The 20,761-nt window shown below is 34.2% G+C and overlaps 2 protein-coding genes across 2 annotated transcripts; both read left to right on the top strand.

Annotated features, from left to right (window-relative positions):
• The first annotated feature begins 4,776 nt into the window (after positions 1-4,776).
• On the top strand, positions 4,777-5,721 carry LOC145062414 (hevamine-A-like). The gene has a single exon (XM_079010025.1). The coding sequence runs from the start codon at positions 4,797-4,799 to the stop codon at positions 5,700-5,702; it is 906 nt and encodes a 301-aa protein (XP_078866151.1). The 5' UTR covers positions 4,777-4,796; the 3' UTR covers positions 5,703-5,721.
• Positions 5,722-15,760: 10,039 nt separating this feature from the next.
• On the top strand, positions 15,761-16,750 carry LOC145061940 (hevamine-A-like). The gene has a single exon (XM_079009536.1). It carries the CDS (start codon positions 15,781-15,783, stop codon positions 16,684-16,686), a length of 906 nt encoding a protein of 301 aa, XP_078865662.1. The 5' UTR covers positions 15,761-15,780; the 3' UTR covers positions 16,687-16,750.
• The last annotated feature ends 4,011 nt before the right edge of the window (positions 16,751-20,761 follow it).

Below are 20,761 nucleotides of genomic sequence, written 5' to 3' on the forward strand. Positions count from 1 at the left end.
ATTACTAAACACATTTTTAAGCTTAATTTTGACTTTTTGAAAAAGTCAAAAGTCCAAAAATTCAGTTTGAAAAGTAAACACGAACATCCTCGAAGCTTTGATTTGGTATGTGTGTGTTTAAATCCATTATCTGTGTGTGCTTGTAATTTTTTTTCCCCATTTTGTTCAACTTGCATGTATTTGTGTATATGTGTTTGTGTCGACAAGTGAAAAGGATTCTAATGGGTAGGGAGGAACTATGGCCGACGAATTTGGTGGTGGCGTTTGGGGTTACATTATTGGGTCGTGCATGGATCGAGGGATACAGGTTGGATGGATTTTTTTAAATTTAATTTATATAAGGGCAAAATAGTCCTTTACAATTTTCCAAAGACTAAAACCAAATGTTTATTTTTGATTTTGAAGTTTCCATGAAAGTATTTTTTTAACCATATCTAGAGTTATTTGTAAAAGTAGGTTGGTTTTCAAAAGCTATTGTAGAAATAGGTTAGTTTTAGAATCTATTGTAGAAATAAGTTGGTTTGAATAAGGGCCCACGATTCCAATCAATTCTTTCCGAAAAATAAATGCATACTTTCATTTTTAACCCTTCAACTTTAATATTTTTTTAATTATATTTTTTACAATTGAACAATCCATTTTTTACCCTTGTTAAATATTATACATAGATTACTTTATTCTATAATATATGATTATATCTTATGTATTATTATTTACGAATTATACCTTTAAATAGAGTTTATAAAGACCTTCAAATAGATACTAATACTGAATATTTTACAACAATACGGAATTACAAGAATAATTAAAAACGATATTACAATACGAATTAAGCGTAAAATTACAATACAAGTTAAACGGTAACTTAAACATTAATTGAAAATGTTACAAAGTTCACGTCGCATTGAATCTTGGCTGGGAATTTGGACAATTTCTTCTATTATGACCAGTTTGGTGACATAGTCTACATTTGCGAGGTTCTTCGGGATGACGAATGTCCATCTCGTTATGAAATCGATTTGCACGCCTCCGGCCTCTATGCACATAAAGTTTCGAGTTATCTGCTTTAATCTTCCAATCCGACTCTAACCAATAATCAACATGAGAAAGTGGGAAAAAAGCCGACGTATATTGTTGTTTATACGTCATAGTAGTGTGCACAGTATTAACAATAGAAATAGGGTTATCCCCTCTATAACCGCAAACTGCAATAGCATGCGAACATGGAAATCTTTCTATTTGCCACTTACCACATGTGCATGTTTGTTGAAAATAATGGACAGTGTATGTATTTCCCCCTTTGCCATTTATCTGTAACTTTGTGACAATTCTGTAGACACCTTCACTATAGTCAAACTCGGTTAATGTATGGCTTTGTGTACAAGTTTCTCGCTTTCGAAAGAGACACCACATACATGATGGTAGAGGTGTATTGCAATTCATTGCAATATCACTGTACTTTCTAAAAAGTTGTACAGTTCTATTGAATGTAAGGTCAATACATGCCCTGATCGGTAACTGTCTTGCTCCGCGAAGTGCATTGTTCAGACTCTCAGAGATATTTGTTGTCAAGAAACCCCATCGACGATTGTCATCATATAAAAAACACCATTGGCTTCTTTTAATTTCCTTTAAATACTGCCAAGCTTCGAGATTGATATTTTTTATTTCATTCATATACATAACAAACTTTCTTCTTTGTGTGGTGCTACCAATAGACCAACAAAGCTTTTTAAGGCGCACATTCTTGTACCTTTGCATGAAATTACTTCTAATGTGTCGAAGACAAAAGCAATGGTATGCTAATGGCTCTTGCCATTCTGGTAGATTTTCCATTGCATGAATTATTCCTTTGTGCCTGTCTGAAACAACACATAATTGTCTGTTTTGAACAACAAAATGTCTGAGTTGGTAAAAAAACCAGCCCCAACTATGTGAACTCTCTTCATCAACGATAGCATACGCAACAGGCAATATACTATTGTTTGCATCTTTTGTGACAGCAACAAGCATTTTTCCTCTATATGAACCCTTCAAATGGCAGCCATCTACTGAAATAACAGGTTGACATAGACGAAACGCATCAACAGCTGGTCCAAAAGCCCAAAAAACATATTTGAATGTCGCTACATGTGTTGATGAGCTATTTGGACAATGAAACCACTTCACAACTGTATCAGGATTTGAAGCCTGCAATGCTACAATGTACTTGGGCAACTCATCAAAGTTACTCTCCCAAGTTCCATAAATACTCTCTATAGCTTTTCGCCTACCATGCCATGCCTTATCATAAGAAATATCAACATTCAGACTATTTTTAATATATGATTGTATATGTTTCACTGGATAAGCAACATCCTTTTAAATTGAATGGAGGATATACAAGGCAATAGTTGCAGAGTTTAGATTTTTGTTATTATTGCCAGTACATGATCCAAAACAATTGTGTGCATCCACCCAACGTATAATCTTCCATATGTTTTGATTTTTCTTCTTAACTGCACGAACATACCATGCACAACGGGGCATACAGTGCACACTACCAGAATTTTCTTCTTCATTTCCTAGAGTCCTACACTTTGCTACCCACAAGTTAGGCTTACTATCATACACTTTGAACTCTCTATTTTGGTTGATAGACCAAAGTGTCACTGCCTTTTTTACTTGCAACTTACTTTCAAATTGCATTCCTAACCTTATTTTATTTTCTGACTCCTTCCAAACATCTATTTGAATGCGGTCTTCCAAACCGGCTATGTCATCGTCTCCTATATCTCCAACATCACTCATAAAGTTCATAAATGGAGTTTCACACACACCATCATCATCAGAATCTTCCCTAATACATAATGACTCGCTACTATTATCTTCACTATATAATGAGTTGGCTTCATCACAATCTCCCTCAAATGTACCACAATCAGGCAAAGGAAATGGTACATTTGATGGATTGGGCTCCAACACCTCAAAATTTTGAAGGAGATCTACAAAACTAGTACTTGTAGGCGACATTATTTTTTCAACTTCAATTAAAACTTGACCCCAATAATTTGCAACATTCTCAGCCAAATAATACATTACGTCTAAACTTGAATCATTTATGACCCATGAAATAGTGGATTGCCCTCCAAATTGATAGCATAATGAGATATTCAACTTATGTGATGCTTTTTCAACTCCAACATGTGCATAACATAAATCTTTAAATTCTTCATACCCCATTTTGTGCCTAACAATATTTGAAGTAGAAAAAGTTGAATGGTCTCCCTTTATGATACCATTCTCATATTTAATATTACCACCCCAGTATAAATTAATCATAAACGGACGATCTAGAGTCATAATGATATATAACAAAATATAACTGCAAAATAAATTAAAATTTAAAAAAGAGATTAATAAGTATGCTACATATGATAATTACTATTATTAAATATATGACATAAAGCCAATAATATGTACCTTGTTATGGATGAACGAATGTTGAAGAAAAAGAAGAAGGAAATATTTAAGTTCAAGAATTGTAAGAGAAATTCATTAGCTAGGTTGGAAGAGATGAAAATCTATTGATTATAAGAAAGAGAATTTATAATACAAAAAAGTGAGATGATTTGACGATTCACTCAATTATTTCTACTGAGTTTTCATCAACAGTTACAATTGAGTGTGCAGAAGAGTTTTGCTTTTGTAGTAGAGTAAAAACAAATAACATAATTATAGAGTTTTCACAAATAGTGACAACTCATGCTATACATTTTAGGTGTCGTGGATTAAGATTTTCTTACATTTACAAATAAACGATAATAAAAATATTAGTACGAATATTATGATTTAGTGTTTAATTTAAATTCTAACTTAATGTATATTTTTAATGTAACATCGTTTATAGTTGATCTTTTAATTTTGCGACGTAATATATTTAATATTAAATATCTATTTGAAGATATTTGTATTATTCATTTAATGGTATAACTACTTAAGAATAAGACATAAATTATAATTATATATTTTATAATAATTATTTATGTATAATATATAATGAAGGTAAAATTTTGAATTAATCAATGAAAGATATAAATAATAGAAAAGCAATTAAAGTTAAGGGGGTTTACTTGAAAATATATATATATATATATATATATATATATATATATATATATATATATATATATATATATATATATATATATTATTGTCGTTATGAACGACAAATAGAGTGTGCCCAACTAAAAAGAAGTCTATTTCTACAATACATTCTAAAACTAAACTAGCCTATTTTTACAATGCTTTTTGAAAACTAACGTATTTTTACAAAAAAACTCCCATATCTATAACTTTTTGCAAACCACAAACACGTATGAGCATGAAAATAGAAAAAGAATACTAAGCTCAACTGGTAATCTATATGGACGATTAATGTAATTGTCTTCACCCATAGTATCTATCCTATTTAGTACAACACATGAAAACGACACTTTTACAATCTAAATAAATTATTATTAATAATGGTAACCGGTAAGCAATACCAATGCAACGTATATTAGCACCCATTAAAGAATATTTGATAATAGTCAAAGGACAAGCATCATGACTACTCTTTTATTTGAATGTGCAATTTACAACTAAAAGATCATGATTTCATTAACTTTTAAGCTACGGGGTATAATAAGACAACAAAACCTTCTCATCATACAATCATCATCACCAATTCACCATGTCCTATTGTCCTATATAAAGAGAAACCATGCAACATTTTTAGCACACAATCCAACCAACTAAAACAAAGAAAAACAAACATGCAGATGGATTTTGGATCCAATATCTCCATGACCTTTCTATCCTTGATGCTGACACTTTTACTTGTCAGGAGCTCTAATGCTGGTGGAATCTCCATATACTGGGGTCAGAATGGGAACGAAGGAACCTTGGCAGACACTTGTTCAACAGGAAACTATGAATATGTAAACGTGGCTTTCCTTTCCTCTTTTGGAAGTGGTCAGACTCCTGTTTTGAACCTTGCTGGTCACTGTGATCCGAGTAGCAACGGGTGCACCAAACTGAGCTCGGACATCAAATCTTGCCAAGCAAAAGGAGTCAAGATCATTCTTTCCGTTGGTGGTGCTTCTGGGAGCTATTCACTAGCTTCTTCTACAGATGCAAGACAAGTTGCTACTTACATTTGGAATAACTTCTTGGGTGGAAAGTCATCTACACGTCCACTTGGCGATGCGGTATTGGATGGAGTTGACTTTGACATTGAAAGTGGAGATGGAAAACACTGGGATGACCTGGCAAAGTACCTCTCTGCATATAGCAAACGTGGACAGAAGGTTTACTTGACTGCGGCACCTCAGTGTCCATACCCAGATGCATGGGTAGGAACTGCACTTCAAACGGGTGTTTTTGACTGTGTTTGGGTACAGTTTTTTAATAATCCACCATGTCAGTATAGTTCTGGAGATATTGATAGTATTGAGGATTCTTGGAAGCAATGGACTTCTGATATCCCAGCCACAAAGATTTTCTTAGGGCTTCCAGCAGCTCCTGATGCAGCTGGAAGTGGGTTTATTCCTGTTGATGATCTCACTTCAAAGATTCTTCCGGTGATCAAGGGTTCAGATAAGTATGGAGGTGTGATGCTTTGGTCCAAGTATTATGATGATCAATCTGGATATAGCTCTTCCATTAAGAGTCATGTTTAGTTCTCACCATGATGTTCCCTTGTAAACTTTGTTCGTATGTTGCTAATGTTTTTTACTTAAAGAGATGTGATGAAATTTATGTGGACTAGTTGTTGTTCGTAATCTTTGATTTGTTGTTAAATTTTTACATATTCTACTTTCACATGTACTAACAGATGTGAATCTTTTTTTACTTTTTACACACTAATGAGCTTAAATAAAAGTCCCAGCCATGCAAGAAATCGAAATCATGAGGAGTGTAAAAGGATTGATATATTCAATATAACCACAACACAAACTGGCCCATCGAGTGATTGTGTGAGGTGTTGAAGCATTTAGCTAGAATCAACAAAAAGTTTCGTATGCATTCTAAACTTTTAGCATTAAGATTCTGTATTTAACGTCTTATTAATCTTTTGAAAGGGTTAAATACAAAAAATAACAACGTGCTTCATCATTGAATTGACCTGTTTATCATAACATCCTACTTGCGTTTTTCATACTACATCATCATAATTTAACCTAAATATAACAATGTCAATCAAATACAAAACAGTTTTCATTGCTAAAGTTAAGTAAAATTTTCAAAATATAATGGTCTAATATTAGACAAAAAGTCGAGAAATTATAATGCTATAGTTGAGTAAAATTTTCAAAGCAACATGCCTTTTTTTTTTGAGTCACTAGCAAACCACTACAAGAAACCTTGGCATTACCGGCGACAACAAGCAATAGCGGCGACATGTAATTGACGCGTTACATGTCGCCGCTATTGCAAGGTGTCGCCACTAATGTTTTGTTACAGCGATCCGCGTCATTTTAACCCCAACCGTCCGATTTTTTTTTCAATCCAACGGCTGTAGAGGAAAGCGAAAAGACGCGCTGACTTTTCCCTCCACTTGTCGCCGCTATTGCCCTAGCGTCGCCGCTAATGCTTTACGCATATATCCCTTTCCAGATTACCTTTCTGCCATTTTTTTTTCTGCACTACCCTTTCTTTCTCTCGTTTTTCTCTCCGTCTTTCTTCAATCTCACGAATTTTTTCCAACTTGGTGGACTAGGAATTGCTTGTTGGACTGGTGCTATCCCCTCCTTCCCCTAAGACCGCCACAACCCCAAAAACCGGCGATGTTTAGCTACATTCAGAAATTGCCCCCAATCAAGGTCGAATTCCTCCTCTTTTTTATGATTTTTCTGTTTTGGTGTTCATTTAGATGATAAATTATAAGTAATTTTCAATTTTGTTGAGTGATGATGTTATTATTTTGAGATATGAAGTGGTTGTGCATTTTGTTGGATTATTTTGTTGGATTGGAAGAGTGGTTTCGCTCATTGCCGCCACCAAATAATGAAGGAGATGGTGATGATCAGGACGAGTAGTTACTTTAGGATTTTATGAAACGTTTTGTAATTTGAAAGAATACTTAATATGGTATGGATTAATATTTTGGATTGATTGTATGATATGAATTAATATGGTATGGATTTATAAAAACTTATCAGATTTTTCAAATGCTATATGGATTGATTATAAATTTAATGTTAAATAAATAAACTAAAAAAAAAATAAAAAAATCAAAAGAGTATTACCGGCGACACGCGTGTATTAGCGGCGACGCGTGACATTAGCGACGACACGTAGTATTAACGGCGACTGTGAATATTAGCGGCGACAAAAAGCGTATTAGCGACGAAACAATACCGACGACGCATTTGCAGCGACACGTCGCTGCTAAAGGTATTAGCGGCGACACGTGTCGCCACTGTTGCCTAATCTTCTTGTAGTGAACCAATGCAACGATCAAAATTTCTCTTCCATTTCGACTTAATGGGAAGAATAAAATTTTAACCTGGTAAGTTTATATTGTCTTATTTTTTGACTTATTTTAGAAGAACGATAAACGATAACGTTTTCTATAAGTCTTCATTTTTTTACAAATTTACCTCGTCAATTTCCCCTTCCATTTCCGTAAGTATGACACTTGTTTTTGCAAACCTTTTAAAATGCTATTTATCAAAACAACACTTTATCCATAAGGCTATCCCCATTGGTGAGCTAAAAGCAATCGCTCATCAATAAAACATTTAAAAGAAAAAGAAAAATGAGAGAAACCCTGTGATCCGCTCACGTCCATAACCCCAGCTTCCTCAATTGATGACCTTTTCATTACCCACATGTCCACCATTCAAAGGTCGAATTAAATTAACTTTTATAAATCAAAAGTAATTTTGAAATAAATATGTTTTATCTTTATCAAAAATTAGAATAACATATACCGAAATACATGATTTATTTTCTCTACAAAATGAGATTAATATATATATATATATATATATATATATATATATATATATATATATATATATATATATATATATATATATATGTTTTTTTAGTTAAAAAATGAGGCTAGGTTAGATTGCTAAAGAATGTTAAAATTTCGATAGGATTAGGTTGGGTATTTTAATTAGAGAGATAATATTTCTTTAATAGATAATTCGGTTGGTTTGAATTGTGAATGTGAATTGATAAATGAAAATTACAGTAATATCCTCTACAATGAAACTCCATACCCATGCTTGCACATCAACCCTATTATACATCTTTTCCATATTCTCCAAATTAGCCAAATATGCATACCCGCAAACCATTAGCAAACGGGTATCACGATCAGTTTGGATCGACCTAGTTTCAACTATTTGGTACAATATTCTCCATACCGTCCCACATCCATGAGGTGAGATAACCCACGATCAAATAATTATATGTGGGCAAGTTATGGGAGAATATTGGAATCTTTCATTTCTTGGAAGGACCCTCCATTTGATCTACGAGAAGTCGATGGCCAAAAGTGATATGAGCATCTTACAAGTGTAGTTGATGTGGGATTTATTGTAGCTTACATATATAAGCACCCATGAGAGCATTGTAGGTAGATGTGTTCTTGTTTTGTTTTGTTGTAGCTTCCATGAATATTTTAAGGGCAATATCGACATTTTTCATTCTACTTGTTATTTTGATGGCTTTTGCATATTCTTCTGATGACATAGGTCTATCTTATCGTTCTCTTCTCCCATTAAAAATCTATTGATTTACAAGGTCAAAAGAATGGTGGATACAAGGATAAAGAAGCCATTAACCAATTAAGAGCCACCAATTAAATGTAAAATTAAGCAACAACATCCCTTGATTAGCTAATTATCTTCTTGCGATTCTAAATTCAAGATATATTAAACACCCCTTTCAACGATCAAATTTGACTGGCATTTGTCATCTGAAGTAATTTGGGTAATTAGAAATTTAATTAGTTTAGTAATTTCATCAAGACATACAATTAGATTAACTATTGTAATTTTAAACAATAATCAATATATGTGTATTATGTAGTTGACCTTGAATAATAAAATGAGTTACATCAGTCTTCCTGCTATCTAGATATTCACAAATTTGTCTTACATTGGCCCCTCGTATTCGTGATTGTGACACCAGTATGTCATATATCAAATGGATACATGAAATTTTACCATGCAAAGTTGTATTATGTATGTAGAGTATTATAGCCTCTCTATACGATTCAGGTTCATACATATGGTGGATGTTGGCTATAAATGAAGCAAATGACCCCAAGTAAGTAGAGTAAGCAAAATTTGGAAGCTTGGTGGACTTGATATGACAAGTAGACCTCATGAGGGATGAAGGAGGTGTGTCTTCAATCTCTAGCCGAAGGGGCAGACTTAGGACCAAGAGGAGTCTAGGAACTCTCTGAAGAAATGGGCATGTCATTAACTGGAGGATCAAGCGGCATAGATGAATCTCGAGCCTCTATATCCTCATCAAAAGGATCGATATGCAGAAGATCTGACTTCGTTACATTGTGGGCTGCAGTAGGAATCGAGTGGAAGGGAATGTGTTCCAAAAAGGTGACATGTTGGGAAACATATATCTTCTGACTCATAGGATCATAGCAAAAATATCATTTCTGTTCAACACCATACCCTAAAAATACACAAATAACATATTTCGGCCCCAACTTCATCCTCTCAACATGAGGACGAAGAATAATATAAGTACATCCAAAGACTCGTAGAGCAAAGTAGTCTGGTAGGTAACCATATAGCTTCTCAAAAAGAGACATTCTTGAATTCAATGCAGTAGGGATACGATTAATCATATAAACAACAATTAAGACTACTTCTCCCCAAAAGGCACTAGGGACCTATGCAGACAAGAGCAATGAGCGGGATGTCTCAATAATATGACGATGTTTCCGCTCTGCCACACTGTTTTGCTGAGGAATATTAGTACACGATGATGTTATGACCCGGGATCTAGACCTCGTGACAGGACCAGTGCTAGTGCCTGAAAAAGTCGTCAACTCCCTGTAACCTAGCCTCCTGTTTGCAGGAGACCAAACTAAGCTATTAACCTAATATTACTCTATTGATTGTTTTCAAATTCCAGCATATCTTATTTCATGAATGACTACCCTTTAAATAGGGATAAACAAAAGACCCAAATCAGGAAACAAAGACTCTAAAATCGACTCAAATAATAAAAGATCCTAATTGCCAAAATTAAAAACGGAAACAAGATAACTTCCTAGAATATAAAATACTTATTATCTATTAACTTGCATAATTATCAAGTATGATTCATAACATTACTCCCTTCCTTTGCATTGAGCTTGTCCGCAAGCTAAAAACCTTGGTACGTGTTGGTAAAAACAGCACGATCATCCCACGTAACATCTTCTTCATCCTCCAGCATGATACCAAACAGTTTCGCACACTTATGGTCGATCGAGAACATCTAATCACAGTTAAAGCATAATCCTTTTGCTCGCCTTTTCGCCATCTCTGTAGCCGTAAGCCGTTTCAAAACCGGGTTCCGCACTTCAAATTTCACTATTTCGGCTCCACCACCTGCTAACTCTCGGTTTTTGATTCCTGTTGAGGGTTGATTCCCGGTTAATAAAGATGCTCCAAAACTCCTTGGTCGTCCCTCCTCTGCGAGTTTGAACTCAATCTGTCTATCTAGGTTCATAGCATAGTATAGTGTGGTGGGTCTAGCAAACTCTACTTCGTAACGGATAGCATTAGTCAAACCTGCACAAAAATGCCAAATACTTTTCTCCGGAGTCATACCTGTCGTTCTCCCTAGCAACAATTCAAATCCTTCACAATAGTCCTCTACCGTGCCTGTTTGCCTTAATCGAGTTAACTCGCCTAACGGTTTCATGCTCATCGGGGGTCCAAACCTGATTTTGCACTCTTCTGAGAACTCAAACCAATTCAAGCGGGTCTTCATTCTTCGTAGGTTATGGTACCACCCACTAGCCCGACCTTGTAGTGAAAAGGTGGCCTGCCTAACCCAAGCTTAAGTAGGGGTCTGTTGTTCTTCAAAGAAGTCTTCACATCTTTGAAGCCATTCGACTGGATTACCCTTCCCATCATATGTGGGAAACTCCTTCTTGGCGAATCTCGGTACTCTTCCCCTATGGTATCCCATATCTTCCATCTCTTCCTAGTTTTTTGGTTCCCCTTGATCCCTTTTGTTTGACCCTTATAGTTTGAAGGAGTCCCAATGGTGTTTGAAAGGTTGAGTTTCACCTGTCCGCCATGATTCAAAAGCCTTTCTTAATCCTCTTCCTGCACCTTCCTGGATCAAACCCTTACCTCTTCCAGCGAAGCCTCCTTGGTACGAAAACTTACTGTTTGGATTGGCACCAAAGGTGGCGCCACATCCTCTTCCACGCACCTGTTCCGATGAGTCATCAAATCTATCAGACTCAAGCATCTTGTCCACGCTCTCATCTTCTTCTTGTTTGTTGGATTTGTTTTGGGTTAGGGTTTGCAATCTCTCTTCCATCGCCGCTTGCTTGGTCTGCAAGGTTGTCATAGCCGCCTTTAAATCATTGGTACTTGTCTTCAAATCATTGTTGCTTTGTGTTTGTTGGATCATGAACGCTTCCAATTTCTTCATCAGCTCTTCCTGTTGTGTCGACATCATGAGCGGCCCTGATACCAAATTTGTTATGACCGGGGATCTAGACCTCGTGACAGGACCAGTGCTAGTGCCTGAAAAAGCCGTGAACTCCCCTGTAACCTAGCCTCTTGTTTGCAGGAGACTAAACTAAGCTATTAACCTAATATTACTCTATTGATTGTTTTCAAATTCCAACATATCTTATTTCATGAATGGCTACCCTTTAAATAGGGATAAACAAAAGACCCAAATCAGGAAACAAAGACTCTAAAATCGACTCAAATAATAAAAGATCCTAATTGCCAAAATTAAAAACGGAAACAAGATAACTTCCTAGAATATAAAATACTAATTATCTATTAACTTGCATAATTATCAAGTATGATTCATAACAGATGACTAGTGTATGGTACCATCAGAAGCAAGTAACTAAGTAAAATCATTAGGGGTATATTCACCCCTTAAGTCACACTTAACACTTAATCACAACAAAATGTTGAGTTTTAACAAGAGCTCTAAAATTGCTGTAAATACCAAGGAAATCGGATATGTGTTTATAAGATAAACTCAGCTATATCGAGTATAGTCATTTATAAAATATACATAATAGGTCAACCTACCCTTTGTAGATATTGGTGCGAGACCTTACACGTCAGAATGAATAATATTAGAAGGAGCAATTGAACAATACACACTTTTACTAAGAGGTAAAGCAGAGAATTTTTCCACTTTGCAAACAGTACAATCACAAATGTTCAAATGACCCCAAACACCACTAGATGCTATAAATCCAAACGTGATACAAACACATGCCCTAAACGAGAATGCCAAAGATAAAAATGAGATGACAAAGGACTCAAACAAAAGTTTGACAAATCAATGCTAGAGGCAGCAATAGCAGATACTTTGAGAACCTCTAAGACATAAAGTTCTCTCATCCTACGGTCGATCCCAATCACCTTCTGAGTGTGTTGGTCCTATATAACACATACAAAATCAGAAAAGAACACCCAATTACCAGACTTACACAACTAGCTGACCGAATCTAGATTCGAAGTGAGTTTGGGAATGTAATAAACATCAAGGAGATACATATGAGGATTAGAAACAAACCCAACACCCTCAAATGTCATAGATGCATCACTAAAAGACATAACATAGATAGATGAATTACATGAAAAAGAAATAAACAATGACAAATAAGGAGACATATGATGGGTTTCACTAGAATATTAAATCCACAAAGATGAAGGTATACCTGAGGTATCGAACGAAGTAGGACTAGAATGAGACATAAATGCAGACATGTCAATAGGATTGGAGGACAAATACTATATGAAACTATCAAAAACCTTGGGATCCAACGCAGAAGGTGATATGTGGCCAACTAAATCAGTGTTAATTGGTGAAGTGGAAAAAATAATAGTGAACTATGGAGGGCAAGGTGAACGTGGCTGAAACTTCTGTTGACCAAACCTATGTTGTTGTCCTGACCGAGTTTGACCAGATTTACCCTTTTTAACTAACAATGGACATTGAGCTTTCCACTGATTTTTCTGTTTGTAGAAGGCATGCTCATCATAAGAAACCCTTGGAGTTTGTCGAGATTGATTAGTGGAAACAGCAAGCACATTAGGAGTTGAAGTAGGAGTAGAGATTGTTTTAGACCCTTTATCTGCGTGAGACTTGATATGAGTTTCTTTAGCAATTAGCTCGTGAACAACTAAATCCACTGAGGGAAGGGGGAACAATGAAGAATCGTTTCACGTAGGCTTTAAAATCTGAACGCAATGCAATAAAAAACTGAACCAACCGTTTTTCTTCCTTCCTAGCAATATAAGGCTCAAAGTATTTTAAGTCTTTAAATTCAATAAGACCCAATTGATCCCACAAATCAGACATAGCAACATACAAATCTTGAATACTCATATCATTTTGCTGAAGGGCACGAATGTCATATTATAACTGATACTATTTAGCAAAGTTGGATTGAGTATACAATCTTTCCAAATGATTCCAAACTTCCTTTTTTGTGTCATTTTTAGCCGATTACATAGCAATATACTGTGTAACAGAATTGTTAATCCAAGTAATGACCTTGGAGTTATCAATCTCCCAAGTATCAATCAATAGATCGAAATTCTCAGCTTGAGGCACTAAAAGTTTGGATTTAGTCCCAGTGAAATAACCCTACATATTCTTCCCATGAAAGAAGATTTCCATAACATAGCTCCAATACGTGTAATTCTTTCCATCTAATCATGTACTGATTGATTGAAGGGTATCATCCTTTCTAGTTATGTTGGCAATAGATGGATAACCGCATCAAGAACATCAACAACAATAGACAAGCAATCAGAGAATAAGAACAACAAACTAGCGGAAGCAAAAAATCAAGCAAATAGAAGTTAAATAACATAAATCAAACAATCAGAAACCAAACCAACGAAAGTAGCAAATGAACTAAGAATGGCAAACGAACAACTACAATTCGATCCGCGCCACAAATGACTGCTACAAAATCTTCCAACAACAAATCAAGCCTCCGCTCTGATACCATGATAATAGAACAACATTCTTATTGAAAGAGAGAATTACAAGTGTTCTTGATAGAAAAGCTTAATAGCTACAAACAAGAAAATGGAGAATAAATACTAGCTAAGAACCAAACCCAGATGGGCTAAAGGCTAAAGAGCCCTAAACATGTGGGCTAATAGCATATGGGCTACCAGGTTTCGCCCAACGTGAAACGAAAACTCTAAACGAAGGAGAAAATGGACAATGAAGAACCAAAGATTTGGGTTGATGTTCTTGTTTTTCGATGGCTTCTGTTTGTTGGTGAAAATGAAGCATCCCGCCACCTACCTTTTTTTCCCTACCATTTTTCAGAAACCTACCTCTAAAAGTTTTCCGTTGAATTTGAATATGCATTTGGATCAATATTTGTAGGTGTGTGTGAGCTTTTCATCATCGATTTTGGGTTTTACATCATTGATATTGATATTTCTAAATTTTTCTACAACAATTTTCATCATTGTGTATGTGTCTGTTTATGGTTGTGTGTGTGTTTTTGAATAATATGAAATTAGAGAACCCACATGAAGTTCATGCTTGTTAATCTGGAAAGAGAAAGAGAGTTTACGATAGGTTGGGGTGGAAGAGGGTTGTTTGTACGCCTATTGTTCCATAAAAATGAAGCTTTAATTTTGGTCTATGTGTGTTTAAATCTATCGTCTGTGTTTGCTTGTAAATCTTTTTTTCCATCTTGTTCAATTTTCAAGTATTTGTGTGTGTATATGTGTTTGTGTCGACATCTGAGCAGGATTATAGTGGGTAGGGACGAACTATGACTGACGAATTTTGTGGTGGTATTTGGGGATACATTATAGGGTCGTGCATATATATATATATATATATATATATATATATATATATATATATATATAGAGAGAGAGAGAGAGAGAGAGAGAGAGAGAGAGAGAGAGACTTAAGGATTTATTTTATTTTAATTTAAAAATAATTAGATAAATATTAAAAAATATAAAAAAACAGTACTTTAAAGTTTTGCACAAAGAGAATTTTTGATTTTAAAGTTTCCGGTTGAAGTTTTCTTTGGATAATATTCATAGTTTTTTTTTTTTTTTTTTTTTTTTTTTTTTTTTAACAAACCTCAAGCACATATGAGCACGAAAATAGAAAAAAGAATACTAAGCTCAACTGGTAATCTGTATGGACGATAAATGTAGTTGTCTTCAGCAGTAGTATCTATCCTATTTTGTAGATCGAACACATGAAAACGACAATTTTCTGATCCAAATAAATTATTATTAATAATGGTAACCGGTAAGCAATACCAATGTAACGTATATTAGCACCCATTAAAGAATATTTGATAATAGTCATCATGACTACTCTTTTATTTGAATGTACAAATTACAACTAAAAGATCATGATTTCATTAACTTTTAAGCTACGGGGTATAATAAGACAACAAAACCTTCTCATCATACAATCATCATCACCAATTCACCATGTCCTATTGTCCTATATAAAGAGAAACCATGCAACATTTTTAGCACACAATCCAACCAACTAAAACAAAGAAAAACAAACATGCAGATGGATTTTGGATCCAATATCTCCATGACCTTTCTATCCTTGATGCTGACACTTTTACTTGTCAGGAGCTCTAATGCTGGTGGAATCTCCATATACTGGGGTCAGAATGGGAACGAAGGAACCTTGGCAGACACTTGTTCAACAGGAAACTATGAATATGTAAACGTGGCTTTCCTTTCCTCTTTTGGAAGTGGTCAGACTCCTGTTTTGAACCTTGCTGGTCACTGTGATCCGAGTAGCAACGGGTGCACCAAACTGAGCTCGGACATCAAATCTTGCCAAGCAAAAGGAGTCAAGATCATTCTTTCCGTTGGTGGTGCTTCTGGGAGCTATTCACTAGCTTCTTCTACAGATGCAAGACAAGTTGCTACTTACATTTGGAATAACTTCTTGGGTGGAAAGTCATCTACACGTCCACTTGGCGATGCGGTATTGGATGGAGTTGACTTTGACATTGAAAGTGGAGATGGAAAACACTGGGATGACCTGGCAAAGTACCTCTCTGCATATAGCAAACGTGGACAGAAGGTTTACTTGACTGCGGCACCTCAGTGTCCATACCCAGATGCATGGGTAGGAACTGCACTTCAAACGGGTGTTTTTGACTGTGTTTGGGTACAGTTTTTTAATAATCCACCATGTCAGTATAGTTCTGGAGATATTGATAGTATTGAGGATTCTTGGAAGCAATGGACTTCTGATATCCCAGCCACAAAGATTTTCTTAGGGCTTCCAGCAGCTCCTGATGCAGCTGGAAGTGGGTTTATTCCTGTTGATGATCTCACTTCAAAGATTCTTCCGGTGATCAAGGGTTCAGATAAGTATGGAGGTGTGATGCTTTGGTCCAAGTATTATGATGATCAATCTGGATATAGCTCTTCCATTAAGAGTCATGTTTAGATGTTCCCTTGTAAACTTTATTCGTATGTTACCGATGTTTTTATTGTGATGAAATTTATGTTGACGAGTGGTTGTTCGTAATCTTTGATTTGTTGTTAAATTTTTACATATTCTATTTTCACATGTGCTAACAGATGTGAATCTTTTTTACTTTTTACACACTAACGAGCTTAAAGAAAAATATGCAAGAAATTAAAATCATGAGGATTGCACATGTAAGGAAATGCAAAGTTGGACTAAAGTTTTGATTTTTTATAAACTACAAGGATCATTTATGTAATTTTGTCTAACCGCAACACAAACTGGTCCCTCTAATTAATAAAAAGAGGTAGTGATTGTGTCATGGAGGAGTTCAAAGTATTAGCTATAATCAACAAAGAGATTCTTATGAATTCTGAACTTTTTGCATTAAGATTATTGATTTAACGTCTTAATCTTATTAATCTTTTGAAAGGGTTAAATACAATACACAACATGTTTTTTTGTTTATCATAGCATCCTACTTCCATTCTTCATACTACTACATCACACTTTAACCCAAATATAGCAGTGTCAACCAAATGGCAGTATTCATTGCTAAAGTTATGTAGATTTTTAAAGTTTAATGGTCTAATAAGACAAAAAGTCTAGAAATTAGAATGATATGATAAAGTAAATTTTTCAAAGCAACATGCCTTAAAAAAGATTTTTTGAGTCACTAGCAAACCAGATTGCAGTTATCAGAATTTGTCTTCCATTTCGACTTAACGGGAAGAATAAATAAACCATTAACCAATTAAGAGCCACCAATTAAATGTAAACTTAAGCAACATCTCCTGATTAGCCAATTATCTTCTTTCGATTCTAAATTCAAGATATATTTACTTTGAAAAAGCACATTAAACACCCCCTTCTACGATTAAATTTGACAGGCATTTGTCGTCTGAAGTAATTTGGGTAATTAGAAATCCAATTAGTTTAGCAATTTCATCAAGTACAATTAGATTAATTATCCTTTTTTTTTCCCAATAAACTGATTTGGGAATAAAAAATCATGAACTTGAACTCCTTCATATGTTTAAATACATACCTACACATCATACGAAAAAGTAATTACCTTTGATGGCCAAACGACGATTAGCCTCCAACAATCTGAGAAGCTCAAGCAAAGCAGCCCCATTAGAATACATCTTGAATAATTTCCAGCAATTTTACAAATGAATATTCATTTTTCACATTCTTCATCAATTCATCTGGAAATAGAGTGACCGGTTTTTTTCAACCGGTTTGATTATAGAGGGAAGATCGACTCTTGTGAAATTGATATCAAGGGTGGTGTTGACAGCGACGACAGTGGAAGAGACACGGTGGCGTTCGGAGGTCGGCTCGTCGAGAACATCTAGGTAACCGTTGTTGTTTAGCCAAAATCTCACTAACGAAGCTGACTCCACAAAAGTGAAATTACTTTTATTCCCTCACGTGAGGGCCACATTCCTCTCTTGGACGGAAGAAACACTCAGGGTTAAGATCTAACCAGAACCCTTCACATGAACCACCCATAATAAAATCTCAATACTAGAACCAAAAGTGAGATTTTAGCCAAACCACAAGGACCAAAATTGTATTTTACAGTATGGTTCTAGAAGTATACTAGGAAGCTGTTAAAGGGAATTGGAAATCTATCCCTTATCCATATTTTAACAATTGTCAAATTACAAGAATTGAAAATACAAAATTTCATTGTTAATGCCCTGGTCACCAATTGGACCAACTGAGTTAGGTCTGTTTGATAAACGTCTGACCGAGTCGAGTCAGACGTTTTTGGCTGACTCGGTCAGCAAAACATGTTTGATAATCTAACTTCGACCATCCGACTCGGTAAGAGACGTCTGATTCAGATAAAAGGAGGAAACTAGCTGACTGAGGAAATGGAGATACATTTCCATCTTTACCCCTGCCTTCACATTCTCTTTCAGAGCCTCCATTAGTCCATCCCAAGGACCGACTGGAAGTGGTTCAACCCAGGAGAATGATCATTGTTGTATAATTTTTAGGAAACTCTTTATATAGGGCTTAAATTTTATCCCACAAGCGATGTGGGACTTCTCAAAGATTGAGGATGAAAATGGATACAATAGTCTCTCTTTATATAACTGACGAGAACAGCAAATGTTTGATTCAATAGGCGATGTGGGATGGATGTATAACTGTGGCAAAATAAAATCACGTCTGTGGCAAGAATCGATCCATGGCCATCTTGATAAAATGTCAAAGCTATAACAAACAAACCATGTTGCTGCTATGTATTTTAATCACAAAAAATTAATATAATATGAATTACGTAGGCACATAGGTTAAACGCCACCTTATTTGCTCTTTCAGCTACAATTTAAGTATCGGAAGAACTTTAGATATGCTTTAGGGATTTGGTTTTTATTTTATTTGGTTAAAAAAATGTGAGTTCAATTCATAATATTTTAACTTTGTGGTTATATTGTGCATTTAACTATATATATATATATATATATATATATATATATATATATATATATATATATATATATATATATATATATATATATATATATATATATATATATATATATATATATATATATATACTAGGTTACAACTCGTGGAAACCACGGGTAACATTTATATTATAAATAAGAGTTAAGTTTATTTAAAATTTTTTGTATTAATTATTTAAAATTAATATTAATATATATTTATAAAACATAATATAAATTTGAGTATATTGTAAATGATTTATAGAGGGAATAAAACCAAAATCAACAAAATCAAAACCATTGCTCAGCCCTCATTTAATCGTCTCCTACTCCAGATTTGTGTTCGTCCTTGTATGATTTTCTTCATCTCTCTTATTGTATGTGTAGATTGCTATATTCCCTCTTAAATGATTATTTATCTTTGAATATTTAAGACAACGAAAACACAGGGTTCCATTTCTTCTTAATAACTTAAATCTCTAAGTCGTTATTACTCTGTATTCATTAGGTTGTTATCGTACAAGTATTTTTTTTTCCTAACAAATTTTGGTATTTTCAACCAAAAAGTATATTTGGGGTATAAATGTCACTAACTTTTGATAGAGATGTGTAATTTTTATTTTACACATAATCTGTTTGTTAAAATAGTTGACTGAAATATACATTTATATAAGTAATAAGAAACCCCTCATGATTCAAATTGGATCACTAATTTTACTCACGAGTGAGATATTTTTTTTCATATTCTTGTAGGTTAGTGACATCTTGACAGAAAATGGATAAATAAAAGGACAAGAATGATATAAAAATATAAATGTTTGGTGAGTGCAAAAATAAAAGATTTATAAAATTTTATTAAATTAATAAGATATAAGTTTTATTTAGACTTTTATATTGATTAAAAAAGACCATGTCATATCAAATAGCTAGATATCAGGTATGTTATGTTGAACTTCTTTTATTTTTATATAATGTTTTAGTCTTAAAAAATAAAAATAGATATTTAATAAAAAAAATGTCTCTTTTTTTTTCTTTATCTTTCAAACTTTCAGACCAAGTGGTTATTTTTACTAAAAAAAAATTTAGTTATTTTGTTCAAATACATTTCAAAAAGCGGTTAGATTACTTAATTTCCTTTGAATTTCACATGGACAGTTTTTAAAGCTTTATTGATCTCTTCAAATAAAACATATTATTGATGCTTTTGTGTTTCAAATAAAATCATTTTTTTATTTACAAGTTATAATCAACGTTCATAATATTTATAAAAAAGCAACTGATATAAAATCAACTTAGATGACCTCGTTTGCAACAAAAAAAATATCCTACATATATCTTTCTACAACAAAGAAAACATAAGAAGGAAAGAGAAAACATGTAAGGAGCATTTGCAGACAATGAAAAACAGCCAAGCTGTGCTATTTACACATCCTTAGCAAACAAAGAGGCTAGGTCTCGAAAGGTATGGAGGACCAAAAAAATAAATTCTTTTTACAAAACAATACACAAAAAGCAAAAGAATTAAGGTCTCATCCTTCTTTTTCGGGTTTGAAGTTCTTTCTATAAAATTCCTAATTCGTGTACAA

The sequence above is a fragment of the Lactuca serriola genome, chromosome 7 (genome assembly GCF_051521515.1).
Source record: "Lactuca serriola cultivar US96UC23 chromosome 7, Lser_US96UC23_V15, whole genome shotgun sequence".
Taxonomy (NCBI): domain Eukaryota; kingdom Viridiplantae; phylum Streptophyta; class Magnoliopsida; order Asterales; family Asteraceae; genus Lactuca; species Lactuca serriola.